This window comes from Pan paniscus, chromosome 4, assembly GCF_029289425.2.
Source record: "Pan paniscus chromosome 4, NHGRI_mPanPan1-v2.0_pri, whole genome shotgun sequence".
NCBI classification, from domain to species: domain Eukaryota; kingdom Metazoa; phylum Chordata; class Mammalia; order Primates; family Hominidae; genus Pan; species Pan paniscus.
The window spans coordinates 86,821,229-86,834,972 of NC_073253.2; the positions used below are offsets into that span (position 1 = coordinate 86,821,229).

Below are 13,744 nucleotides of genomic sequence, written 5' to 3' on the forward strand. Positions count from 1 at the left end.
CCTTTCTGCCTTTGTTAGATGCCCAGGCACACCACAGTACTAGGCGTTATGAGTACCACCAGCTCACATTCCTTTCCTTATTTGGAAAGAGGACTAACTTCCTAGCTCATTACAGACACCCCTTCCCCTTCGTCTCCATTTTTTTTTTTAACTTGCCCACCTTATCTAAAAAAATCAAATCTTTAGCCAACTGGGATTAGTTTAGATTGTACGACCCGACCCCAGCCAATGGAAAAAGGTACAGGGGCAGGACTTGTGTCAGGAATAAAGGCTCTCCTGCCTCTTTGTTCAGGTGTGCTGTCATGGCGACTGGCCAAGGAGGCACCCCTCTGCACAGAAGTAAAATTGCTTTGCTAAGAATCCTTTGTTCGAGTGTTCAATTTCCTTAGGATTTTGAGCGTTGTTCCTAACACACACTTGAAACCCCCCACACTCACACAGTTACCTACACGGAGGGCACATACCCCCACACCCGAACACATATATACACACACGCGTGTTCTTGTCTGGCTTTCACATCTTGGGCTACAGAGATTGGAGGAGATCAGGAGAGGAGACTGGGGAGCCAAGGGAGAGTATGGCAGCAGAGGAGAGGGGTCCATTAGGAGAAGAGGCCACACTTCCCAGGAGACCAGGGAACTCCCTTTCCTGCTGCGACTTTCTAGAATCTTACATTTCTCTTCCTGGACTTGGGAATTGATTCTCCAATAATTAAACCAGACGGACTCCAAGTTTATGTCTTTCTGGGGGTTGAATTCCTGTGGAGTCTTGAGCTGAACACATGAGTTCTCTGTGGCCCTTCTGGACTCTTCTTGCCTTCAGTGATAAGGGAATAATGAGGTACACACTTGGGGTTCAGATTTGTATGGAGACAAAATTTATTAGAACAGGAGCAAAAAACAAACAAAAAATGGAGGGGATCGGTGCGGGAAAGAACCACACATGCTGATGTCCCCCGAACACTTACAGAACTATCCCCTGTTCTTCCTCATCTCTAGTCATGAAAGTGGCGGATTTGTTTAATTAGTTATTTCCGATCTCTTTATACTCTCGGTGAATATAAGGGGTCAGCAGACTTCCGCTGAAGCCACCTCACAGCTGGGGTGTGCAAGTGTGTGGTGACCACATTTGTCTTCTTGTGGCTATTGAGATGAGGTTTTATTACTAATGACTTACTCATCCTCCCTGCAGACCTAGGGCTTCTCCCCTGTGTGTGTCCTCTGGTGAATGAGGAGGGCTGACTGCCGGCTAAAGCCCCGCCCACACTCCCTGCAGACATAGGGCTTCTCCCCTGTGTGTGTCCTCTGGTGTCTGAGGAGGTGTGACTGCTGGCTAAAGCCCCGCTCACACTCCCTGCAGACATAGGGCTTCTCCCCTGTGTGTGTCCTCTGGTGACTGAGGAGGCTTGACTTAACGCTAAAGCCCCGCCCACACTCCCTGCAGACATAGGGCTTCTCCCCTGTGTGTGTCCTCTGGTGACTGAGGAGGCTTGACTTAACGCTAAAGCCCCGCCCACACTCCCTGCAGACATAGGGCTTCTCCCCTGTGTGTGTCCTCTGGTGACTGAGGAGGCTTGACTTAACGCTAAAGCCCCGCCCACACTCCCTGCATACGTAGGGCTTCTCCCCTGTGTGTGTCCTCTGGTGACTGAGGAGGTGTGACTTCCAGCTAAAGCCCCGCCCACACTCCCTGCAGACATAGGGCTTCTCCCCTGTATGTGTCCTTTGGTGTGTAATAACATCTGATTTAACACTGAAACCTTGCCCACACTCTCCATACTTGACTTTTGCAATTCTTGAGATTCCTACCCCCACAAATAATTTGCCTGTGTTCCCTGGATTCACTTTCTGGCCTGTTCTGGACTCTTCTTCCATTATTCTTTTTCCCACTCTACAGCTCCCCATTTGTCCTTTGGGTGGGCTAGAAAAGGCCCTTGAAATCTCCCTCTGCCATGTCCTTTTATTCAAGAGTTTGGACCTTTCTTTGATCTCTTGACCTTTGGTTTTGTCATTACGGCTGCGTGGATCAGGATATTGCTGCTCCTGATTCTGATCCCCTGGGCAGGGATTCTCTGGTTGGAGGAGTTTTCTTGCAGATGGTCCTGGGAAGTTCTGAGAGGAGTGATTGCGTTCTACATGTTGACTGAGAAATTTCTGACTTGAAAAGGCCAGACAGCATGAGGGACATGGATGGATCTCTGGCTTTGGTTCTGAAAGAGGAAGTTTTTGGTCAGGGTAGATGTTTTGTTCAGGCCTTACCACATATGCAGGTATGAAGATCAAATGAAGAAACAATCATTCTTCATATGTTAACAATGCAAGCTGTTTCCCACCAAGTGCTGGATGGACCTTTACAGTCCATTTTTCCATTCCACTTTTATTCACTACATCTTAAAAAATCCAGAAATCCCACATCTTGGGCCTTTTCTACATATCTGCCAGACTAGGTAACCTCAACCAGCATCAGGGCAGTGTCACTCCTTACATAGATGGAACTGCAGTGACCTTTTCCCCACATTGCAGGTATTTTCCAAGTCCTATAAAGCCTTCCCTGATCACCCTCTGCCACATCCTCCCTCCCTGGTCCCTGGGCACTTTTGCTGACATGAGGTCTTCAGCTATTTTATTCTATTGAGAAATAACACTCTTGATGACTTAGGTGAGATTGTCCTTAGTGACTTCCTAAGAGGGGAAAAGGATCTATTAACAGCCCTCAGTCTGGAGATCCACAAATGTGGTTAAAGAGAAGATGTGCGAGCAAATCTGAATTTGAGTCTCCTCATTCAAAAGGACATATTTAATTGAGGACTGTTATGTGCCTGGTTCTCCATCAGGAAGTGGGATTCAGGTTGGCCAACACAGAGTGGTCCAGGTCCCACTGACTAAAGGACTCTGGGTCCTGCTACCCCAACTAGGTGCATGGATTCCATTTCAGATTCCACAAATCATGAAATGAGAATATGTTCTCTCTCAGGCTGCCCATCAAGTATTCATTTTTGACATATTTCATTCAGTCTGAGCCCATTTCAAATACAATAGGAAGTCTTGTTTCAAAATATATCCCTACTCAGACTTACCTCTGTGCTCCCCACCTTCATCCTGCCAACCATTCTCTCTCATCTGGAAACCGGAGCAGCTCTGAGGGGATGACCCACTGCAGCCTATTTTCCAAAAATGAACCAAAGCTGAACTCTTTCTGGCCTTAGGACCATTGCACTAGCTGCGCCCTGTGCCTGGAACCCTTGGCCCACAGGCACTTGCACTTCTCAAATGCTGTCTCCTAAGAGAAATCTTCCCTGACAATCCCCTGCAACACTCTACTCTCACCTCACAGGGATCCCCAGGTATTCTTTCTGGATTCATTTTCTTCAAAGCACTAATCACTGTCTGATATTACACGTATGTCTGTATGTAATCATATGGTTCCCTAATTCACATGTCAAGAGCAGTTTTTCTGATTGTCTTGATCAATCTGTATTTACACTTCCTGCAACATGGTCTGGCACTGAGTAGGAATTCACATGACAGCTAATTGAGGTAATTAATGAATGAATAACAACACATGCATATCATTAGGAAATATCAAGGAAATGCCAGAAGAAACTACCTTGTTGGGAGAGCTGGTAGGTATTTGAGAACTTGATTTTTCTCTTTAAGTCTTTCAGCACTATATGCTGTTATATACTTTGTGCATGAAGTACTTAGAATATAAAATCAGAACAAAGATTTAAAAATATAAAAATTGTTCCAAAGAGGCAAAGGTATATAACGTGAATGTTTAATTTTGGAAGCCACTGATTTGAAATCTTACTGACTTTAGATGGCATTTTACTGTACTTAAGAGTTAAACCATGAAAATTCTCTAGGATAATTCTTTCTTTCCTGTCCTTTTAAAAGAGTAATAGTGATGCCTACCTCTCCCTGCCATGAGCTCTTTCTTCCACTTGCTGCCCCACTTGATGCCCAGTTCCTGGCCATATTCATCCCCATACCAGACCAGCAGTTCACAGCCTGGCCTAATGACTCGGCAGGTTCTATAGAAGATCTGCCTGTGGTACTGGAAGGCCACCAGGTTCTGCTCTTCATCATCCCGGGCACAGTTCACATACCTGGGGTCAAGGCAGGCAAAGGGAAAGAAAAGAGGCAGTGAGTTCCCAGTATCTGTCAGATCCAGGTCTGGCCCATCACCTGCTGGTCTAGGCCTCCATGGTCTAGTGCTGACCACTCCCCCACCACTCCTCCGGGAACCTTCTGCTCATTCCTAAATCTCTTTCACAATGTCATATGAACTTGCACTTCTGACTACAGTGTTCATCCTGCCTAGAATGTTTCCCTGCCATGCCTAATCAACCATTTTTTCAAAGCCCAACTCCAGACTTACCTCCACCTTGACTGGCCATAAAACACATTGACTTCTAGCTTCTTTAAACTCTAAATTAATTCTGTTTTATACCACAGAACTTGGTGCTTGATCATGTACTCTGCTTCTAGATTAGTGCACATCATTCTATACTCAGCCCAAGTCCATCTTTCTTTGACAGGCCTTCCTCTAATCACCCTACAGTTCATTCAGGTGCCATTCACCTGACTTCCCCAGAATCCCAGAGAAACTTAGAAGTCTCTTTCTCTCGGCCCAATAACATAGAACAGTAATAGTTGATTCATTTTTCTATTCTCTGATAGAACGAGAGCCCATTGTGGAAAGGGGCTGAGTCATCCTGCAGCTCACTTCTGTTCAAGTAGTGAACCTCACTTCCTAACCTGGAACATACAAAGTGCTTAATAAACGTGGATTACATAAATTAAAGCATGAATTCAGAGTCCCCCGTGAATCTAGGCTTCTCAAGGTTTATCTTGGTGCCTCAATTTTGTCTAGCATACATATTTATGTTTTGATACCAATAAATCATAATATCTATATTTTTATTTTTTATTTCTAAATGTTGATAGTATAAAACAGCATTATATGGAGAAAAATAGAAATAGGCAATGTGAAAATCATTGAGGGAGGCATAATGATAAGGAAGGAAATCCAGCTTTGTGAGAGATGAAGGTTCTCTCTGAAACTCAGAGAGCTACTGGCCTTACCTCATCCAGTTGGCCCAGGATTTATCTTTTCCGTCCACATACTCATAGCAGTTTCTCCCCTTGGTGATCTGAGTTTCAGAAAAATAAGGCAAAGGCTTTTTAGAGGGTAAAAATCAGAAGAATTATTTTACTCCACTGTCATCAATGGCCTTTGGGCCTGCATAGCTTCAGCTGCCAATTGAGACCACATGGTATGTACCTTAGTCATCATCTATCTACACATCTGAGTTGGTTTGTCCAATCAGAGCAGAAGCTCCACAGGGAGCATGCACTTCTTTGTCTTTGTACCACTCTGCTCCCATGTAACCTCTGATCTCTAAATAGGAGTTCCACGTTCATGCAAAGACCCTTGAGTACACAGAGCTAACCATGTTATCCTTACCTATATACTAACATGTAGAAGATTATGTCCCACCAAAGGCACAGAAGGGATGTGGGAAGACAGAACAGGGGAAATGGCAGGCTCTTCTTACCAGCCAGGAGTATCCATTGTTGGCCGCCTCTTCGTCTTCTGTAATTCGGCCCTTATAGGGGCCAAAGTGCAGACCCAGCGGCAGATCAGATGCCTCATTCCATACTCCAAGCCCAGCCTGAGGGATGCCTGATGGCCCAATTCTCAGCCCTGGGGGCAGACTGAGGGCTGAACGGTTGGGGTGCCGCTTGTCCACTGCACTGTCCTTTACAAATGTAGGGGGCCCATGGGCAGCACAGCTGTCAATGAAGAAGTTCTGACACATCTCACAATCTGGAAGTGAGGGAAGCAGAGATTAGGAAAGTTGTAATGCATGTTCCTTGATATAAGAGCTTCAGAAAGAGCTTGGCATTCACATTATTTAGCCCTAATCCTGTACTCTAATTCATTAGAGTAAGGGAATGATTTGTGGGCCAAATGATGAAATTATTGCACCAGGACATAACAGCAAGCTGTGTGAGTGGCCAAAAGTGTCACTTACAGAGGTAATCATCATCCTGCGGCTCGCTGACCTCTTTGTATGCATGACCCTTTCTTTCTCTCAGGCTATACATTTTTCCTTCAGTCTCCTTCTTCCTGAGTTCTAGGTTGGAGAAGAGTAGATGGGTAAAATTGGGAATCTGGGGTGTTTGTCCTTGTTTCATAAGAAAATGTGAAATCTACCATCAAATTAGCATCTACCTTTCTACATACTCTAGTGTCCCCCTCTTTAACTACTGCTTCAGAGAGACTTAGACCCCATACCCACACTGACTGCAGATGCCTATTTAATATTAGTTTCTGGCTGTTCTCATTATACCATTAACTTCCCAACATTCCTACTTACAAAATGGTTCATTCATGCATTTATTCATTTGGAAGATATTTCTTGAGGTCACATTACATCTTAGGCATTGAACAAAGGCCTGGACATACAACACTAAGATAAAGTATGATCTCTATAGGGGATCTTCTACAAACTAGTAGACATGTGATGGAAGAGGAAATGTAGAAATGCACAAAAGAATATCTATTATCAGAGAGGTACTTATTGGACACCTTGCATGTATCGGTTCATTTATATTTAATTTAATGCTTTCAAACAATATACTTGGTCTATATATACTTGGTCTCATTTTACAGATTACCATTCAGGAGCTCAGAGAATTTATAAGATTTGCCCAAGGCCCCAGTGCTTCTATGTAGATTATAACCCAAGTGAATGACTTCAAAGTTAATGTTCTTACATGCTATTCAATACTGTATCCAAGGCTGGGCATGGTGGCTCAAGTCTGTAATCCCAGCATTTTGGGAGGCTGAAGTGAGCAGATCTCTTGAGGCCAGGAGTTTGAGACCAGCCTGGTCAACAAGGTGAAACCCTGTCTCTACTAAAAATACAAAAATCAGCCGGGCACAGTGGCGCACGCCTATAATCCCAGCTACTCGGGTGACTGAGGCAAGAAAACATCTATTTTCATGGAGGCAGAGGTTGCAGTGAACCGAGATTGCGCCACTGCACTCCAGCCTGGGCAACAGAGTTGAGACTCTGTCTCAGTGAACAAATAAATAAATAATTTTAACAAAATACTGCATCTACCTTCTGGTCTCACAGTTGAGTCCAGCTTAAGCCCAGGCCTATGCAAAGTCCACCCCACATAGGTAGACCATACTCATCAACCTTTCTAGAGGACATAGAGGGACTAAAGTCCCCCCCAAATATTTTTTCTTACCCAGTTTTAGTCTTGAGTGCTGTCCAGAGGTACTTGCTTCTCCAGGAGGGGACACTGGTTTCTGAGCCTGCTCTGAGCCACTTGCATTCAGTAAATTTGCTGTTCTTGACAATTCTTTCAAACTAGATTCATTACTGAATGATGCCTTGGGCATTCCCTTTAATGTGAGAGTCACATATTAAAAGACAACATGAATTTCTTTAGTTCTTTACGGCTTGCAACATGTTTTCATATGCATGACTCTAGTTAATGTTCAAACCTTGAAAATACCTAGAGTGTCTAAATACTAGAGGGAAAAGAGAAGGTCTAAGTGAGTAGTGAATCTGGGACTCTAACCCATGTCTTAAGGCTCTTTCTTTCAACTTTCTCTAAAATGTTCTGTGTAAGTCAAAGGGAAGGAGGAGGAATACTTGGGAAGACTAGCTGGAGAATCAACAAGATCTGTGAAAGAAGGGGGTAAGGGCTTACAAAGAGAAGGAGGGAATCTTCCATAAACTAGTAGACTTTTGATGGAAGGGGAAATGTAGAAAAGCACAGAGGGACAAAGCACATCTGGAAAATGAGGTAATAGAGCAGTAAGATTGGGAACAGAACAAAGAGACAATTGGCAAAAATATATCTAGACAACCAAGAAAATGATGTCAAAGTTGCATGTTGCCATATCCTGGAAAGAATATTTGGCTTTGGAATTAGATTAATTAGTTCCTGTACCAATTCTGCTTGTCTGCTTGAATAGGGGTGTATTGTTAGCTAATTCTCTTTAGTTTCCTGATCCAGAAATTGGCATACATGTTTTTTGTTTGTTTGTTTGTTTGTTTGTTTTTAGAAGGAGTCTCGCTCTGTTGCCTAGGCTGAAGTGCAGTGGCACGATATCAGCTCACTGCAGCCTCCACCTCCCAAGTTCAAGAGATTCTTCTACCTCAGCCTCCCGAGAAGCTAGGATTACAGGCATGTGCCACCATACCCAGCTAATTTTTGTATATTTATTAGAGATGGGGTTTCACTAGGTTGGCCAGGATGGTCTCGAACTCCTCACCTCAAGTGATCCACCCACCTCAACCTCCCAAAGTGCTGGGATTATAGGCATGAGCCCCCGCACTCAGACCATGCTAATTCTTTTTTTTTTTTGAGAGGGAGTCTCACTTTGTTGCCTAAGCTCTAGTGCAGTGGCACGATCTCAGCTCACTGCAGCCTCCACCTCCCAGGTTCAAGCAATTCTCCTGCTTCAGCCTCCCGAGTAGTTGGGATTACAGGTGTCCACCACCATGCCCAGCTGATTTTTGTAGTTTTAGTAGAGATGGGGTTTCACCATGTTGGCCAGGCTGGTCTCGAACTCCTGACTTTGGGTGATCTGCCCACCTCCACCTCTCAAAGTGCTGGGATTACAGGTGTAAGCCACTGCCCCTGGCGCTAATTCTTAATATTGTAGTGAACATGAAAGATAATAATGTTCACCAAAGTGTTTTTTGAACTACTTACTACAGTATGAATGTGAGATTAATAATTTTTCTCACCAGGTGCAGTGGCTCACACCTGTAATCCCAGCACTTTGGGAGGCCAAGGCAGGTGGATCACCTGAGGTCAGGAGTTTCAGACCAGTCTAGCCAACCCCGTATCTACAAAAAATACAAAAAACTAGCCAGGTGTGGTGGCAGGTGCCTGTAATCCCAGCTACTTGGGAGGCTGAGGCAGGAGAACAACTTGAACCCAGGAGGTGGAGGTTAAAGTGAGCCGAGATCACGCCACTGCACTCCAGCCTGGGTGACAAGAGTGAAACTCTGTCTCAAAAAAAGAAAAGAAAAAATAATTTTTCTCACAGACTGGGTGCAATGGTTCAGATCTGTAATCCCAGCACTTTGGGAGGCCAAGGTGGGAGGATGGCTTGAGCCCAGAAGTTCAAGACCAGCCTGAGCTACATGGCAAAACCCTGTCTCTACAAAAAATGTAAAAATGAGCCGGGCATGGTGGTGCATGCCTATGGTCCCAGCTACTCAGGAGGCTGAGGCAGGAGGATCGCACTAATCTAGGAGATGGAGGCTGCAGTAAGCCGAGATTGAGTCATTGCACTCCAGCCTGGGCGAAAGAGCCAGACTCTGTCTCAAATCACCCCCCTACCACCCAGAAAAATAACAAACAAATGAAAATTATCTCATAGTCCTGATAACATCTCTACAGTTGAAATCTAACTCAAAGATATTTTCAGCATTCCTTGACCCTGTTACTTATCGTTTAATTCATAAACTTGGAATCAGTCATTCAGAAAACACTAAGGAGGCTCTCAGAGGCCCTGATCTGGGCTTGGGAGTTCTGAGAAGAATCAGATATGGACCAGACTCCTGAAGAGCTCACAATGAAGAGGCAGCAGGCAGGCTAAACAAATAATTCCAAACAACATGACAGTTCCCTAATTGGAGCCCAGAGGAAGGAGCTGTTACTGCCTTCTGTAGGAATGAGCATTTGAAATCAGTTCCAGAAGAATATATTTTTACTTAATAGGATGTAACCTATATGAAGTCCTAAACCATTTTCTTATTTGTTGTTTCTCAGTCTTCAAACCTGAAACTCCTCAGGGCTGGAAGCTGTTTCCTCTGATCAGAATGGGTCCCTTATGAGGGTAGGGACCCTATCTCCTTCTGGGACCAAACACAGTATGAACTGTGTATTTACCTGGAAGCTTCCCTTAATCAGAGTGTTTTAGTGCAAATCTCACTTTACCATAACAGAGAAAAACTGAGGTTGAAAAGTCAGTTGGACGAATGATGTAACACATATGGGTAAGACAGCATAAACTTTATAAAACTATGAAACTTTTAATGATCTTGTGTTAATGATCTTGTAAGTGCTTTAGAAAGGAGTTTTGGATTAGACTGCACCAACATTGAATGTGAACCCAGGGATATAACTGAACATTTTTATACCTCAGTTTTCTCATCTGTAAAATGGCTATAGTTACAACATCTACTTAATAGGTACTATATATAAAGTTGAATAGGAACTATATGTAAAGTTTATTCATGTAAAATGCTTAAAATAAAGTCTGAAAATACTGAGAAAATAACACCATGGTAGCAATTATTGTTGCTGTTCTTATTAACTCTTAAAATAATGATGATGTCAGACACTGTGCTAAAGAGATCAGGAAAAGAAGGCATTAGTTCCTATGATAGTCTGTACATTCTCCTCCTCTTACCTGTGTTTGGATCCATGAGGAAGGTTTCTTGTCAATAGGATTTGGGAAATACTTACCTTCTGGTGTTTACGCTGTTCCACTCTTAAGGCCATCCAAGGAGGTTTGACTAAAAGGTGATGAGAAATCAGTGGTTTGGTTGGTAAATGTTTCCAAACACTAGAGATTCTCTCTTCTATTTTTTATTTTTATTTTTTATTTTTGAGACGGAGTCTCCCTCTGTCGCCCAGGCTGGAGTGCAGTGGCTCAATCTCCACTCACTGCAACCTCCCTCTCCCGGATTCAAGCGATTCTCCTGCCTCAGCCTTGCGAGTTGTTGGGAACTACAGGTGTACGCCACCACACCCGGCTAATTTTTGTATTTTTAGTAGAGACAGGGTTTCTCCATGTTGGCGATGCTGGTCTCAAACTCCTGACCTCAGGTGATCCACCTGCCTCCGCCTCCCAAAGTGCTGAGATTACAGGCGTGAGCCACCATGCCGGGCCTAACTCTGGAGTTTCTCATTAGAGACAGAGAATTCTGAATCAGAGAGTGATGATTCCAAGTATTATCCAAAGGCGATTTGGAAATGTTTTCTGAAGTATCATTAAGGCCTATGTTTCTATTAGAGGCATTGCTAATTTTCTTAAGACTTAAAAAAATAGATAAAACTTCATCTTTGTTTCATCCTGTCTATTAAGGTATACCTAATAAGGTATCTATTACATTAATTTTTAAAATGTAAATTGACCTTTCACGACAAACACACTGAACAAACTAGGAATAGAAGGAAATCACTTTAACATAAAAAGGTCATAAAAGAAAAGCCCCCCCAACCTTTTTTTTTTTTGAGACGGAGTCTCGCTCTGTCGCCCAGGCTGGAGTGCAGTGGTGCAATCTTGGCTCACTGCAAGCTCCGCCTCGTGGGTTCATGCCATTCTCCTGCCTCAGCCTCCTGAGTAGCTAGGACTACAGGCGCCCACCACCATGCCCAGCTAATTTTTTAAATTTTTAAATTTTTTATTTTTAGTAGAGACAGGGTTTCACCATGTTAGCCAGGATGGTCTTGATCTCCTGACCTCGTGATCTGCCCATCTTGGCCTCCCAAAGTGCTAGGATTACAGGTGTGGTGGGCGCCTGTAGTCCCAGCTACTTGGGAGGCTGAGGCAGGAGAATCACTTGAATCTGGGAGGCAGAGGTTGCAGTGAACCAAGATCGTGCCACTGCACTCCAGCCTGGGCAACAGAGCAAGACCCCATCTTAAAAATAAAAAAAAGAAAACTATAAAGATTTTTACCAAAAAATTGTTAGAAGTAATACATGAATTCGGGCCGAGCATGGTGGCTCATGCCTGTAATCTCAGCACTTTGGGAGGTTGAGGTGCGCAGATCACGAGGTCAGGAGATCGAGACCATCCTGGCTAACACGGTGAAACCCCGTCTCTACTAAAAATACAAACAATTATCCAGGCATGGTGGCGGGTGCCTGTAGTCCCAGCTACTCGGGAGGCTGAGGCAGGAGAATGGCGTGAACCAGGGAAGTGGAGCTTGCGGTGAGCCAATATCACACCACTGCACTCCAGCCTGGGCAACAGAGCCAGATTCCGTCTAAAAAAAAAAAAAATAATACATGAATTCACCATACAAGATCAACACCCCAAATCAGTTGTGTTTCTATTTAGTAACAATGAGCAATCCACAAAGGAAATTAAGAAAAATATCCCAACCACAATAGCATCAAAAAGAATAGAATAATTACAAATAAACTTAACCAAGGAGGCAAAAAACTTGAACACTAAAAACTACAAAACGGTGCCGACAGAAATTTAAGGAGACACAAATAAATGGAAGGACATCTTGTGTTCATGGATTTGAAGACTTAATATTGTTAACATGTTCATACTATCAAAATGATCTATAGATTCAATGCCATCTCTATCAAAATGCCAATGCCATTATTTTCAGAAATGGAAAAATATCCAAAAATTCATATAGAATCTCTAAGGACTCAGAATAGCTGAACCAATCTTGAAAAAGAAGAATAAAGTTAAAGGCCTCATAGTTCCTGATTTCAAAGCGTATTACAAAGCTACAGCAATCAGAAAAGTGTGGTACTGGTATAAAGACAGATATATAGACCAATGGAACAGAATAGAGAGGCCAGAAATAAACCCTTGTGTATACGGTCAAATGATCTTCAGCAAGGATGCCAAGACTACACAATGGAGGAAAGGACAGTCTGCAAGAAATGGTGTTGGGAAAATTGGATATACATATGCAAAAGAGAAGACAGACTCTTACCACATATCTCATATAAAAATTAACTCAAAATAGATTAAAGACTGAAATGTAAAACCTATAAGTACAGAACCTCAAGAAGAAAACACAGAGGAAAAGCTTATGACATTGAAATGAACAATAACTTCTTGTATATGACACCAAAAGCATAAGCAATAAAAGCAAAAATAGACAAATAAGACTACATCAAATTTAAAAACTTCTGTGTAGCAAAGAAAACATTCAACAGAGTGGGAAGGCATCCTGCAGAGTGGAAGAAAATATATATGCAAACCATATATTTGATAAAGGGTTAATGTTGCTGAGTGCAGTGGCACATGACTATAGTTCAGCTATTCAGAGGCTCAGGTGGGAGGATAACTTGAACCCAGGAGTTCGAGACCAGCCAGAGCAACATAGTGAGACCTCTGACTCAAAAAAAGAAGATAAAGAGTTAATATCCAGGCCAGGCGCTGTGGCTCTTGCCTGTAATCCCAGCACTTTGGGTGGCCGAGGCAGATGGATCACTTGAGGTCAGGAGTTCATGACCAGCCTGGCCAACATGGTGAAACCCTGCCTCTACTAAAAATACAAAAAATTAGCTGGGCGTGGTGGTATGTGCCTGTAATCCCAGCTACTCGGGAGGCTGAGGCAGAATAATCGGTGGAACCTGGGAGGTGGAGGTTGCAGTGAGCTGAGATCGCTCCATTGCACTCCAGCCTGGGCGACAGGAGCGAAACTCTGTCCCAAAAAAAAAAAAAAAAAAAGAGTTAATATTCAGAATATATGAAGAGCTCCTATAATACAACAACAACAAAACAAATAATTAAATAATGAGTGCTATGGACTGAATTTTGTTTCCCCCAAATTCATATGCAGAAGCATATTTAATACCTCAATATGATGGTATTTAAAGATGGAGCCACTGGTAGGTAATTAGGGATAGGTGATGTCATGAGGGTGGGACCCTTAGGATGACATTAGTGCTTTTGGCCTGGCGCAGTGGCTCATGCCTATAATCCCAGCACTTTGG

The 13,744-nt window shown here is 43.3% G+C and overlaps 1 protein-coding gene across 5 annotated transcripts in view; it reads right to left on the minus strand.

The window, feature by feature from the left end:
• Window positions 1–784: 784 nt before the first annotated feature.
• The window catches only part of PRDM9 (PR/SET domain 9), an 87,482-nt gene continuing 74,522 nt past the window's right edge, over window positions 785–13,744 (minus strand). For 3 of the 5 annotated variants that reach the window (XM_055112484.2, XM_055112487.2, XM_055112486.2), the window contains 8 exons: window positions 10,515–10,564; window positions 7,269–7,425; window positions 6,041–6,142; window positions 5,561–5,832; window positions 5,088–5,155; window positions 3,915–4,108; window positions 3,077–3,160; window positions 785–2,209 (listed from right to left, as the gene is read on the minus strand). In XM_055112484.2, the coding sequence (XP_054968459.1) occupies window positions 1,194–2,209; window positions 3,077–3,160; window positions 3,915–4,108; window positions 5,088–5,155; window positions 5,561–5,832; window positions 6,041–6,142; window positions 7,269–7,425; window positions 10,515–10,564 (1,943 nt within the window). In that variant the 3' untranslated portion in view covers window positions 785–1,193. The remainder of the gene's footprint in view (window positions 2,210–3,076; window positions 3,161–3,914; window positions 4,109–5,087; window positions 5,156–5,560; window positions 5,833–6,040; window positions 6,143–7,268; window positions 7,426–10,514; window positions 10,565–13,744) is intronic. The other 2 variants (XM_055112485.2, XM_055112488.2) reach the window with 1 other exon arrangement.